Consider the following 14,952-nt stretch of genomic DNA (forward strand, 5'->3'; position numbering starts at 1 on the left):
CCAAAAGACTTATTCCTTGCATTTCCCTCCTTTCTCCCCTCTTCCTTCCCACTTTCCACCCCGATCTATTTGTATGGTTTATGGCACTATTGCATCTTATCAGTGGCAAAATTACCAATAAGAGACTTTATGGTGAGCTATCATTGTTTTCATCAAACAATAATAAATTGTGGACTTACACGTTGATTATGTATTTTTTAAATGTTTATTTTTGAGAGAGAGAGAGCATGCGTGCATACACACACAAGTGAGGAAGGGCAGAGAAAGAGGGAGACACAGAATCTGAAGCAGGCTCCAGGCTCAGAACTGTCAGCGCAGAGCTCAATGTGGGGCTGAAACTCACAAACTGATGACCTGAGCTCAAGTCTGATGCCCAAGCAACTGAGCCACCCAGGCACCCCACACATTGGTTATTTAGATGTTTTTCATCAAATATTTGTGCAAAAATTTTAGTGCACACTGAGGAAATGTCATTTTATTATAAGTTCCTAATTTCCAGATGGAATTTGCTTCTCTAAATCTGTATAGGAAATTGGAGGGCTCTGGTCTGTTTCAAAAAAACCCATTCATCCCTTTCAATCATTAGTGGCTTCCTTTGCTGTTATCTCGAGTAGTATTATTTTCTATACTATACTATATTATTTTCGAGTAGTAATCTTTTCAGATCACTTACCAGTACTGTTCTACTAACTGGTGTTCATTCTACAGTGATGGTTATCAGTCAGTAGAAAAAAATGAGAAAGCATGAGCTAAGTGCTGTGTGCACACTGGCATTCTCCAGAGGTTACTAGGCAGACTCATTCCATGAAATTTCCCTGACGCACATGGATGTGAGACAGAAGAGCAAGTGCCTTTTAGAATGGAATGGTCTAAACCATTTCTCTAACGTATGCATGCTGTTATTTTAGGTCTCCGAATTCAATCCTTTGACGTTCACCAGTATAATCGAGTGTGAGAAGCCAAACAACGACCTGACTAGGTTTCGTGGTTGCATGTGAGTATTGTACATATGCCTGAGCTTGCTCTTCTGTTTGACAAACATATATATATTTCTAAAATATGCATTTAATATTCTTTGCCACCTTTGTAGCCTTTTAGGAATGTTGCCCATACTTGAGCCCCTTGGTTGCTTATGGGACTTGTTTGCAAGATCTTGTCTGCAGTAGAAACTTAGCCACGTTACCTGTGATGACTAGTTACTGCTTTTGCTTCCTCTGGTTGGCCCTGGAAAGGTGAGGGGAACAAGGGAAGTATGGTTGACTACACATAGCCCCATTAAATGCAAGCACAGGGGCCGCATGAGAGATCCTAGGTAGAAACTCATTCATTCTTTCACTTAGATACTCAGTATTGAGCATCTGCTGTGTGATAGACCCCATTGAAGACTCTAAGAGTAATGCAGTGACCTGCCTTCATATTTATTTCATTCTAGTTATGGGAAAAGGGAGACCATCAGCAAACAAAAAATAAGTATAGTATATAGTGTGTCAAATAGTTCTATCCCTTGCTCCAAAATGGAAAGGCAAAAAAGGTAGATAAATGTGTTGGCTCTTGCTAAAGTTGGGCAATGGGTACATGGAAAGTATATGCTAATCTCTACTTTCATGTTCATTTGGAAACTTCAAAAATAATAAGTGTGTGTGTGTGTGTGTGTGTGTGTGTGTGTGTGTGTGTGTGTAGTTGGTTGGCTTGGGGAAAAATAAAATGGGAGAGAAAAGGGAGTGTCAGCATGGAGTTGCTAAGTTGGGTGCTAGAGCACTGGGGGCAGCCTTACAGAGAACGAATTAAATATGTGAGCAAGAACCTGAGGACTTCATGTTTGACCTTTTGGGCCTTAGTCTGCTCTCTTAAGCTTAGTCCTTTTGTGTGAAGGACTTGGTGCCTTTTCTCTGCCATCTTCCAGCTTTCCTGCTTGAGGTGTGGGGTGACTGGTCAGTCTACTGCTTAGTAGTCTAAGCACAGAGTGGCCCCCACAGACATGTGGGGGTGAGGTGAGGTGCTCTCTTTTATGGAAGTGAGCTTCATTTTCATGACCTTTCAGTGTATGGCTGAATCTTCACGTTCACTGGCACATCCAGCATTGTTGCCTATGCCCACCACACAGGAGACTTTCCATCATGCTGCCAGGTGATCAGTGAATGAAAAGTATCTAATAGGGTAAAATGTGTATGCTGCCAAGAGATGGCGCAGTCACCCTCTGAAATTGTTGATCCATTTCTGAAGTCAGAACTTGGAAAATGTTAGATCATCCCTTAAAAGAACCAAGTAAGAGGATAAAAGTTAAGAAAAATGTAAAAATGTGATATGTAAAATTTAGGGGGAGACTACTCAACTACTCATTTATAATTGGTCTGCTGTGGGCTTTTCCAGCCTCTGTGGCCATAGGCCCATTATCCCATTGTCCCCAGAACTTTGTATATGGCACCATTCTTAGCACTACTGTGAGTCTCCAGGACCACATCAGCTGAATGGAGCAGATGCTGGGTTTCCAAAGACTCTAAAATAACCATCTTGAAGCGTAGTGAGGACATCCTCTAGGGAGAATATTCTATGCATAGTCGTTCATGGGAAATTTTGGGGAGCCAACTCTACCAAAGAGGAAGGGTAGACCTCCTTCATCAAAGACCATCTTGTAAGTCTGTCTTCTCTGTGGGGTTCTTCCAGCACCCCTGAAAGATGCAGTGTTCTTGCACTCTGATGACTGTTCACAATTTTGTTGCCAGCTCTTGAGTTAGATTAACACTGAAATGGATTCAACCCTAAGTCAGCAGCTCTTAGTCCTGCCTTCCAGGAACTACCTTTGTTATAGGGCTATGTAAGACAAGCAAGCAAAGAAACAAAATGTTTATTTTGAGAGAAAGAGAGAGCATGAGTGGGAAAGGGGCAGAGAGAGAGGAAGAGAGAGAATTCCAAGCAGGCTCTGCACTATCAACGCAGAGCCCTACATGGGGCTCGATCCCACAAACTGCAAGATCACAAACTAAACTGAAACGAAGAATCAGACACTTAACCAACTAAGCCACCCATGTGTCCCTGTCACAGGGCTATTAAACACGTCCAGCTTAGTGCTAAGGCTGACAGGCTCTGGAGCCCACACTTTCTAGCTGGATAACCTTGGGCAATCTGCTTAACTTTATTCATCTGTGTAATAGGAAGGATCAGAGGAATCTCCTCAAGTCCTTGGTGCAAAGTTTTAGTCAATCTAATACACACCAAGCTTTCAGAAGTGTGCTTAATAAACATTTGCAACTATTGTGGATGTTGCTGATATTACTATTACAGATGATACTTTAGAGCAGGGAGATAAAAGAGTCAGAAGAGGGATTTAGGCAAAAACACAAATATGTCCAGGGAAGGGAAATTTGTCTTCAGTGTGTTTATTAGGAGAAGCCATAGAAGAAAGGAAAATGAGGTTTTTGAGATTTCCTGAGTTTGAGGGTCTGGAAAGTGCATCAGGTGCAGTGACATATTTTGATGGAAAAAAAAGTGGACCAGGGCTTCAGGAGAGGAGGAGCTAAAGATACAGGTTTGAAGACCTTCCACCTAGAGGTCGTGTATGAACTCAGGGAAGGGTCCCAGGAACATGGGACAGAGGGCTAGGAAAAAAAAGGAAAGGAATAAAGACAGAATAACCCCACAGTCAGGAGCAGGTGTCCTTGGATGTGATAGGGGTGTAGTTCCAAGGATGGCACAATGGTGGAGGCATAACAGGGACATTCAGGAGAAAATCTGCATGCTAGACTCCACAGGCAGCCTAAGAAATGGGAGGGCTACACCACTGGAGTGTAGACCCAGAGGGGCAGAGTCCAGATTGCAGGAGGCAGACGAGGAATTATATTTTTACACCCCTCCTTCTAGAAACGTGGCTTAAAAGGCAAGAATAGGGCCAGAGATGAAAGCCTCAAAGAAAAGGGATGGACTCTTAGTAGGAAAAGAGAAGATAACAAAAAGCCAGGCTGGTGGAGATCTCCATAGGGGCATGGTAACTTTCAAGTATGGGAAGTTGTTAATCAATGAAGGGTAACATCACATAGCTCCTAGCTCACCCCCAGCACTGCATGGCCTCTACACCCTGCTCTTAGCTGACTCAGCACCCCCAAACACTTCTTTCTTTAGAAGATGGCCGCCGGATGGATGTCATCCTGCCCCACAGCCAGCCAGGCTTACATGGCTTCTCTGGCTAATGCCTACAGCAAATATTCCTAACACAAGTGTCCTCATTGGCACATTTCCTGAGAAAGAATGCAAGAAGGGCAACTTCCTGTTGCATGAATCTAGTTTTGCCATGCTTTCTCTTTACTTTTTCTCCTTTTTCTAACAAATTGTCCTGCATTGAGGCTCGCCCCTGAGCCTGGTTCCCAAATACCAGTAGTCTAGGCACTGTACATTCAAGCCTCTGCATACTAGACTGTTGTTTAATTATGATTTGCCATTTCCACCAAGCCAGGCATTTTGGATTGGCCACAGAAAGGGCTGGGTGCAGCTGGCCTCTCTCTCAGCAGGCTAACGCCCTCTAGATGTAGGGCACAGGTGACCCTGTGTTAAAAGTTTGTCCCTTTAGTGACTCTGTGGTGCAACCAGCATGAGCCACCCTCCCACAGTCAGGCTGAAGTGCTCTAGGAAGAATGAGAGGAAAAGGGGGCTTACCTTATGTCAAGTGTCAGGGAAGGGGCCTGTTCACACCACTGTGTTCTGTTTGGGGCAGAGAGAAGACCTCAGTTCCCATACTGGTCCTTACGCTCAGGGGTGGGACTAGCTTGGGTGGTAGTGTAGCAGGATTCTTGCACAAAAAGTCATGATACTGAGGGTTTTCTTTCCAGGAAGCAACTTTATTCCTGCCGGGCACCACTTAGTTGGGTTCCTACGCAAAGAACTGAACCCTGAATGGCATGTGGCATAGTTTTTTTATATATATATATTTTTTACTTCCTTGTCTCCCATTTATGGTAACACACAAACATGTAGTCTGATTAAGTGGTCTCATGTTACAAGGTTGTGAGGGATGTTGTCACATACGCATATAGCTAGGTGGCATTGAGGGTTTTTTGGTTTTTGTTTTTCCTTTCCTTAAGGATGCAACCTTACCATAGTAGATCTGCAGTTTAGGTCCATGGAGCAGACCAGCAGCCAGTTCCTTAGTCTGCTGGTTTTCTAGCTTTCATTATCTGCTGAGGGTGAGCTTCCTTCAGTCTTGACTCTATTGCTGCCCTGTAGCCTCACTACAGCCCAAGAGATCAGCCCAAGCCCAGCTGCCATTTATACCAGCAGGTTTCACTCATATTTGAATCATCCAGTCTGAACTAAAAACTTTAGCCATTTGCACTTGGAAAACTTAAAGAACCAAGTTTGAATTCCAGCTTTGCCCATTAACTGAGTAAGTTATTCTCCATTTTGTAACGTGGCTTCCTCCTAATGTTGGAGATAACACTGGCTGACATGAGAATGGAGGGAAAGAATCTGGGTGAAACATGAGGTGAATTAGAACACTTCTCAAAAGAGGTGTTAACTATGGTGTGTGATTCTGCTGGTATGAAATGCCTTCAATAGGAATGTGTTTATGATGTGGAAAGTGTTGGGGTTTGGAGCCAACTGCCAAGAATTCTTGAGATGTCTTCAGTGCAGAAAGGTGGTTTTATTAAAACACGGGGATAGGACTCTGGGGTAGAAGGAACTGCACTGGGGTTGTGAAGAGCAATTGATGATATATTTGGGAGTTGGGAGAAGTAAAGACAGGAAGTTTACGAAAGGATTTTCATATGCAAAAGAAGCCTGAGGATCCTGGAGGCCTACCTGTTGTCTACCTAAGGTTGTTTTTTTCCTCTAGCACAGCATTAACATTAAGACATTTGGGAGTTCCTAGAGAAATGTCACACTCTGCCTGCCTTGAATATTTGTCAGTGGGCTGCAGTTTATAAGGAAATTTAATATTATCTATATTTTCTTTTGTCTTTGTTTTCCATATCATTTAGAGACAGAAAGTGCGTTAGTGGTTGTCAAGATTTGGGAGTGGAAGGGGCATGGAGAGTGACTGTCAGTAGATCTGGGGTTTCTTTTTAGGATGATGAAAATGTTTTAAAATTAGCTGATAGTGATAGCTGTACAGCTCTGAATATACAAAAAAGAAGAAAAAAACGCTCAACAGCTTACTCTTTAAATGGGTGAATTTTATGGTATGCGAAATATATCTCAAGCTGTTTAAAAAAAAAAGTGTTAGGAGCTTCATTATTCAAGTGTACTTTAGTGCTCACTGTTTAAGACAATTCTGTAAGTATTAATGAAATCCTGATTGTTCTCTACCCTTTGGGCTGCCCTCTCCCTGCCCTGAGGCATTGCAGCCCAGAGAGGCCCCTGTGAATGGGAACCAGCTCAGGCCCTGTGCCCCAACAGCCCTAGGCACCCTGTTCAGCTGTTATCAGCCAGCTTCATGGCAAATGGTGCGTGACCTTTGAAGCCACCAGTCAATCAAACATTTTCACTTAGCCTCAGGAATAAAGCAGAAAGGTTGGTTGGTTCACTCTGGTTTAAAATTCCATTTCAGGTTATAAAGCCAGGTTCCATTTATTATCCCAGAATCTCCCACAGAGTGAGCTCTAAACTCCCTCCCTGTATGCTTCAGAGCCTTATATGACCACACAGGGCTGGGAACCTGCCATTGTGAGCCTGAGCGTACTTGTTGGGGGAGCCTCCCCGCTCTGCAGATGACACACTCCACTACCATTGTCACCCTATAGGAGATAGCATCAGTGATGTGGTTTTGGGGTGGTGGGGGTTTGGAGCTGAAGGCCAAGAAAGAATTCTTAAAGCATCTTTGGTGTAGAAAGGTGATTTTATTAAAGCACTGAGACAGGACCTGTGGGCAGAAAGAGCTGCACTGGGGCTCTGAAGAATGACTGGTTATATACTACAGAGTTAGAGGAGGTAAAGGCAAAAGAGAGACCTCCAAAAGGACTTTGATATGCTAAAGAGGACTCCTAAGATACCAAAGGACTAGGTATTGTCAAGCTAAAAGTTGTTTTTCCCTCTAGCAAGGCATTAACATTAAGACAGTAGGGAGTTCCTGGAGAAATGTTATACTCTGCCTGCCTCAAGTATTTGTCAAAGAGCTGCACATTATAACGAAATTTTTTAAATGTTTACTTATTTTTGAGAGAGAGAGAGCACAAGCAAGGGAGGAGCAGAGAGAAAGGGAGACACAGAATCCAATGCAGGCTCCAGGCTCTGAGCCTTCAGCACTGAGCCGGACACAGGCCTTGAGATCATGATCTGGGGTGAAGCCGGACACTTAACTGACTGAGCCACCCAGACACCCCATGGAAATTTAATTTTATGTACCATTTCCACACATCATTATTGAGGGGAGGTTGATTCTGTGCCTCCAGGAAACTGAATCTGTAGGTTTCTGGAGATTAGGCTATTGATAAGATTGCCTTTTTCTTTTCTTTTTAAAAAAGTTTTTTTAATGTTTATTTTTGAGAGAGGAGAGGGACAGAGAGAGAGAGGGAAACACAGAATCCAAAGCAGGCTTCAGGCTCTGAGCTGTCAGTACAGAGCCCGACATAAGGCTCGAACCCACAAACCACAAGATCATGACCTGAGCCGAAGTCTGACGCTTAACTGACTGAGATTCCTAAGATTGCCTTTTTCTTGTAATTTACTAAGACATCAGTCTTGTAGGACTGATGGAGACTCATGTCCTACATGATTGTGATCTGTATCAGTTAACCATTGGTTTTTCTTTTTCTTTTGTTCTTGGGCAGCTAGAAGTGCCTGAGGAATGTCACACCTATCCCATGGAGTGGGAGTGGTGGTAGTTGCTAGCTTGTGTTTGTCCTCAACTTGCCTTTGGCTCCCTCATCATCAGGACCATTACTAACAGGAGAGCTCTCATGGCCTCTCACCCCTCCTGCCCAGTGTCTGAATGGAGCTTTATGTGGGCTTATGTCCAAGATGTTCTCACTACCAGTAACCAGGCATTAAGATGAACTATAACTGCACCAGCTGGACTCATTAAAACTGGAAAATTTTCATTTTACCTCGACACCTTTAATTGACATATTTACATATCAAGAAAATCTACTCCCCTGCTCACGCTCTCTCTCTCCTAGAAATAAATAAAACATTAAAAAAAATTTTTTTTTCTTAAAAAAAGGGGCGCCTGGGTGGCTTAGTCGGTTAAGCGTCCTACTTTCGCTTAGGTCATGATCTCGCGGTTCATGGGTTCGAGCCCCGCGTCGGGCTCTGTGCTGACTGCCAGCTCAGAACCTGGAGCCTGTTTCAGTCTGTGACTCCCTTTCTCTCTGACCCTCCCCTGCTCATGCTGTCTCTCTCTCTCTCTCTCCTAGAAATAAATAAAACATTAAAAAAAAATTTTTTTTTAAATAAAAAAAAAAAGAAAATCTAACATTGGCACAAAACACACAATTCAGTTATTTATACACTTAGATAAACAACCTGAACAACTATTATTTTAAAGAAAATTATGCCCAGGGTTCAGCCATGGAAGGAACTGTGTATTACTTTTTTCTCTCTACCTTTGTCACTCAGAGTTCCCTTAGGAAACAGACCTGGCACTCAAATTCACATAAGTGGAGGGGTATCTTTTTGCTAAGATCCTTAGAAGCCATAGTGAGTAGGACTACAAGTGTTAGTAGCAGCTGAGGTGTCATCCCTGTGAAGTCCAGCGGTTCCTGGGACTCATGTCAAGGAGTCACCTGGAGAGTCTCATAGCTTTGGTCTAGGGACATTCCCAGCCCAATGCTCTCTCCTCAAAAGGAGCTAGGGAATAACCTCCACATCCTCCCTTGCCTGTGTCATCACCATTGGATGGATCCAATCTGAGGCCGAGGACAAGGCAGCCTTCAGCATTTGCCAGGCACGGAGTTGGTATCTGGGGTGCAGAATGGAATAAGATTTGAGGAGTTCACATTTAGAAGTGGACAAAAAGAAGGAGGCATCAAAGAATACTACAGTTTCCTGTCTACAGGTTTCCAGTCTACAAGAGCTTAACCCAGAGAATCTTCCTAAAGGCTATAAAATGGGAGCCCAGGATAGCAGGCCAGACTTGTCCAGGCAAATGAGTTGCATTGGGATGAGAGGCAATGTGGGTAGAAGGATGTGCAGCGTGAGGTGGCTGGAGCCTTAAGCATGCATAGGAAGGGCCCCCAAAGGGGCCAGATCCAGCTGGCCACATGCATCAAATATGAGGTTGTAAGGAGCTCACACAGGATGCGCCCAGGAGAATGCAGTATTCACATGCACACACTGAAAGGTTGCTCTGGTGACTTTGTAAGAAATGGATAGGAGAGACCAAGGCTGTTGGCATCCAGGCCAGCAAGGGGTGTGTTGCAGGCTCTAAGCAGAGAAATGTGGAACCCTAAATTAGGATAGTGAGGCACAGAGAGAGCAAGAAGGAGGTGGATTCAAGAAATACCCAGTGAGGAGAAAGAAATTACAGAATGGCATTTGAGTGGGTGTAAAAATAAGGGAGGAGGGATCAAGAAGGATACCCAAGGATGCTGGTCAGGGTGACAAGGTAAAGGTGGACCACTATCTGAGATGTAGCAGACATCTCAGGGCCTGAGTGTTGGAGGTGATGTGACCTGGGTGGGAAGGGAGAGAGCTGCAGGCTGCTGTCCAAGGTCCCTGAACTCTCATGCTACTGCCTGTGGCCCTGGGCTAGTACACCAGTAACAAGTGCACCTTGCCCCTCTCTGTTTGAACCAATAGATTGCTACCTATTGCTGATCCTGTCAGCATCTGCACATGGTGGGAGAAATGAGCACTGATGTATAGGACCCATTACCAACAGCTAGTGCTGGCAGGGAGACATGACATCTCCTGAGAAAGAGCAGCCAGGCATGTTGTTGATTAGCTGAACTCTGCCATTTCCCAAGGAACATGCATGTGGTGCTTCCCAATGCACAGGACATTCTCACCAAACAGTTCTCTCATCATCACATTATACTTTGGGCAGTTTTGATTTAGAAGAGATTGGTTTGATGAGTCAGGAGGCTGGGAGACTTGAACTAGAGGAGCTTTTCTCAGAGGCTCAGATGAAATGTTAAAGGATGTGGAGTGTGCTCAGGGTTACTGTAGACCAGGTGGCTTGAACAACAGAAATAATTTGTTTGCTTGTTTGTTTATAGGGCAAGCAAGCATGCACAAGTGAGGGGAGAGGGAGAGAGAATCTTAAGCAGGTACCATATCCAGCACAGAGCCCAACATGGTGCTTGATCTCAGGACCCTGAGATCATGACCTGAACCACCCAGGTATCCCAACAACAGAAAATTATCATCTTCATATTTCATATGAAGGCTGGAAGTCTGAGACCAAAGTGTCAGCAGGACTTTTCTCATTGGCTTGCAGATGTCTGTCTCCCAGTCTTCATGTGGTTTTAACATCTATGCTTGTCTATCTCTGTGTCCAAATTTCTCTTTATAAGGACAACAGTCATGGGTTTAGAGCCCATCCATAGGATCTCATTTTAACTTAATTACCTTTTTAAAGATTCTGTGTCCAAATGTGGTCACATGCCAAGATACTGGGGACTAGGGCTTCAACAAATGAATTCCAGGGCAGGGAATGTACATCAACCCATAACAAGAGGTAGGTATTGAGGACAGCATGATGGGGTGTGTCTTCCTAGAATCAGGCCTCATAGCTCCTTGGCCGTGGGCCTGTTCTACCTTCAGAGAGTATTTTTCCTCTCAGAAGACCAAGACAGAGCTGTAGTCTTCCTTCCCTCTGTTCTTCAGCTATACTGATGGAGTTTAGCCTGCTTTCCTCCCTCTTTTCATGCAGGGGCCATTCACTCAGGAAAGGGCATTCACGTCTGTGCACCACGTAACCTTGTGGCTGTAGTTTTCACAGGCCTGTGCACCTGCTGGTAACCAGTTCTGGTCTGGCTTGGTCTGATTAGAAAGCACAGTGTTGTTGGGGCACTTGGGTGGCTCAGTCAGTTGAGTGTCTGACTCTTGATATCAGCTCAGGTCATGATTTCATGGTTTGTGAGATTGAGCCCCTCATTGGCCTCTGTGCTTTTAGCACTGAGCCTGCTTGGAATCCTCTTTTTCACCCTCTCTCAGTCCCTCCCCTGCTCACATTCCCTCTCTCTCTCTGTCCCTCCTCTAGTTGTGCATGCATGAATGCATGCTGTCTTTCAAAATAAATAAACATTAAAAAATTAAACAACAAAAGAAAGTACAGTATTGCTAAAAAGTGTGTCATATCAAATAAGGCTTAATATAAAATTTTTCTTGAGTTCATCTCTTACTCTGAATAAGCATGATGGGAATTTTGATTGAAACTGTTTTTTACTGCTGTCCCTCAGAAATCGTGTCCGTGTCCAGCTATTATTAAGAGAACTGTGGCCATAGGTACCCTCTCATTCCAGAGGTGGGAATGGTGTTTTCTGTGTACTTTCTTATACATACTGGTGTCTTGATGCATTATCCAACAACGAGGTTTTCAATCTTGGCTCTTTTTTAAAGCAAAACCTCATTCTGTCCTGGAACTGCCAAATGGGGGCATTGACACACTGTTGTTTGAACACCCCACTGTGTTCCTTTGCATGCCTTCTACAGAAACATTGGTGCTCTATCAGTTAAATAATAGGCTTGTGGAAAATGCATCCCCCTAAGTGTGCATTTTCTTTACGATTTAGCCTATCTTTTTTGCAGAAAATATATTCATTTCCTTGGTTGTAAAGAACATGGATTGTGTCTGTGATTGAATGGCAGCCCTGGCCCCTCATGCCAGTGACCAGGGCCTAGATATAGCAGGAAGTAGTTTCCACAGAAACCTTGTATTCTTCCTTTGTCCCTGTACCTTCTAGGACCAACTCTACTCCCGTGTCAGTGACAATGTGCTAAGAGTTGGTATGAGGGAAAACACCTGCAGGTGTCCTTGGTGAGCTTCAAGAACACAGAGGAGTTTGGCCTGTGCATGTGTGGGAGGAGTGGGGAGGCTATCTACTGATGATGCGAGAAGGTCGCTTTTCTGAAGTCCCCTTTGAAGGTACTGCCTGGTGTAGGCTGGGCCCATACTCTAGTTCTAGAAACCTCCAAGGCCTCCCCTTTTGTGTGTTGCTCAGACTCCAGGACTAAGTCTGTCCTACTGTGATCCTAACATGGGGTATTCTGGCCAGCATGGATGATGATGAGGCCATCCTTAACGCATCAAAAAGATAAGTTTGAAAACCAGTGGCTTAAACTTGGACTGTCTCTCTGAATCAAACAGCAAGGAAACCCAATTCATAAAATGGAATATACCACATTTCAAATTTAATACATTAATATTTCTTATAAGGCTTTTTATAAGAAAAAAGGATATAGAAAATGTTGCTGAAACCAATACCATTCCTTTTTCTAAATCTTTCACATTTCTATATACCAATAATGAAGCAACAGAAAGAGAAGTTAAGGAATCTATCCCATTTACAATTACACAAAAAACAATAAGATACCTAAGAATAAACCTAACCAAAGAGGTGAAAGATCTGTACACTGAAAATTATAAAACACTAATAAAAGAAATTGAAGGAGTACCTAGGTGGCTTAGTTGGTTAAGTGCCCAACTCTTGATTTCAGCTCAGGATGATCTCATGGTTCTTGGGATCGAGCTGTGCCTTGGACTCTGTGCTGACAGTGTGGAGCCTTCTTGGGATTCTCTCTCCCACTCTCTCTGCCCCTCTCCTGCTTGTGTTTTCACAGATGCTTTCTCTATATAAATATCTCAAAATAAATAAATAAACATTAAAAAAATTGGGGCACCTGGGTGGCTCGGTCAGTTAAGCGTTCGACTCCTTGTTTTGCCTCAGGTCATGATCTCACAGTTTGTGAGTCCAAGGCCTCCATCATGCTGTGCACTGACAGTGCAGAGCCTGCTTGGGATTCTCTCTCTCCCCGTCTCTGTGCCCTTCCCCTGTTCATGCTCTCTCTCTCAAATAAATAAAACTTAAAAAAAAAAAAAAAAAAAAAACCAAAACAAAAAACTGAAGATGACACAAAGAAATGGAAAAACATTCCATGCTCATGTACAGAAAGAACAAATGTTGTTAAAATGTCTATACTACCCAAAGCAATCTACACATTTAATGCAATCTCTGTAAAAATACCAACATTTTTTGCAGAGCTAGAATAAACAATCCTAACATTTGTATGGAACCACAAAAGATTCCAAATAGCCAAAGAAATCTTGAAAAAGAAAAGCAAAGCTGGAAGCATCACCATTCTAGATTTCAAATCATATGACAAAGCTGTAGTGATCAAGACGGTATGGCTCTGGCACAAAAGCAGACACATAGATCAATGGAACAGAATAGAGAAGCCAGAAATAAATCTGCAGCTTAATCTCTGACAAACCAGGAAAGAATATCCAATGGATAAAGACAGTCTCTTCAACTAATGGTGTTGGGAAAATTCAACAGCAAAATGCAGAAGAATGAAACTGGACCACTTTGTTATACCTTACACAGAAATAAATGCAAAATGGATGCAAGACCTAAACGTGAGACAAGAAGCCATTAAAATCCTAGTGGAGAACACAGGCACTAACCTCTTTGATATCAACTGTAGAAACTTCTTACTAGATATGTCTCCTGAGGCAAGGGGGAAAAAAAGCAAAAATACACTATTGGGATTTCATCAAGATAACCTTCTGCACAGCAAAGGAAACAGTCAACAAAACTAAAAGGCAGCCTATGGAATGGGAGAAGATATTTACAGTGACATATCTGATAAAGGATATCTGTCCAAAATATATAAGAACTTACAAAACACAACACCCCCAAAAAACTCCAATTAAAAAGTGGGTAGAAGACATTAAGAGACCATTTTCTAAAGAAGACATACAGGTGGCAAACAGACACATGAAAAGATGCTTAACGTCACTAGTCATCAGGGAAATACAAATTAAGACTACAATGAGATATCACCTGAACACCTGTCAGAATGGCTAAAATCAGTAACATAAGAAACAACCGGTGTTGGTGAGGATGTGGGGAAAGGGGAACATTCCTGCAGTATTGGTGGGAATGTAAACTGGTGCAGCCAATGTGGAAAATAGTATGGAGATTCCTCAAAAAGTTAAAAAAAAGACCTGTCCTACAATCCAGCAATTGTACTACTAGGCATTTACCCAAAGAATACAAAAATACTAATTAAAGGGATATTTCAGCATTATCTACAATAGCCAAACTGTGGGAACAATCCACATGTCTGTCAGTTGATTAATGAATAAAGAAGGGGTAGAATATATATACAATGGAATATTACCCATCCATAAAAAAGAATGAAATATGTCATTTCATGAAATGAATGGAGCTAGAGAGTATTATAATCAAATTAAGTCAGAGAAAGACAAATAACTTATAATTTGACTTGTGTGGAATTTAAGAAACAAAACAAATGAACATAGGATAGAAAAAATAAAAACAGAGAGAGGCAAACTAAGAACCAAACTCATAACTATAGGAACAAACTGATGGTCACCAGAGGGGAGGAGGATGGGGTGATAGACTAAACAGGTGATGAGGATTAAGGAGTGCACTTGTGATGAGCACTGTGTGTTGTAGGGAATTGTTGAGTCACTATATTGTACACCTGAAACTAACATACTCGTTGTTAACTGGAATTTAAATAAAAACTTAAAGAAAAGGATTTGTGTATTTGTGACAACACAAGGTACTGATGAGGACCAGTGTTCTCTATGATGAGCAAGAAGTGGGTAAACCATCTAACAGCCTTCCCTGGCCAACTTCTAACTCCGCCTCACTGTTCCCAGGTCTGCCCTCTCAAGCTGTGGTCCATCCTTGTGATGAAAACAAGCCTGCAGTGCTGACACCAATTCTGATGTGTGGGTTTTTCCTACACATCAAACAATTCTGTGACACTAGCTGGGTGTCCTGTAATTTAATACAATTCTGACACTACTTGGAGATAGTGTCAGGTCCC

At 42.8% G+C, this 14,952-nt stretch overlaps 1 protein-coding gene across 3 annotated transcripts in view; it reads left to right on the forward strand.

The window, feature by feature from the left end:
- ATP10A (ATPase phospholipid transporting 10A (putative)) overlaps positions 1–14,952 on the forward strand; it is a 188,480-nt gene that overhangs the window by 128,258 nt on the left and 45,270 nt on the right. For all 3 annotated transcript variants that reach the window (XM_039218643.1, XM_039218644.1, XM_039218645.1), the window contains exon 3: positions 909–994. In XM_039218643.1, coding sequence (XP_039074574.1) covers positions 909–994 — 86 coding nt within the window. The remainder of the gene's footprint in view (positions 1–908; positions 995–14,952) is intronic.

The sequence above is a fragment of the Hyaena hyaena genome, unplaced genomic scaffold, assembly GCF_003009895.1.
Source record: "Hyaena hyaena isolate Hyena2069 unplaced genomic scaffold, ASM300989v1 scaffold_771, whole genome shotgun sequence".
In the NCBI taxonomy this organism is placed as follows: domain Eukaryota; kingdom Metazoa; phylum Chordata; class Mammalia; order Carnivora; family Hyaenidae; genus Hyaena; species Hyaena hyaena.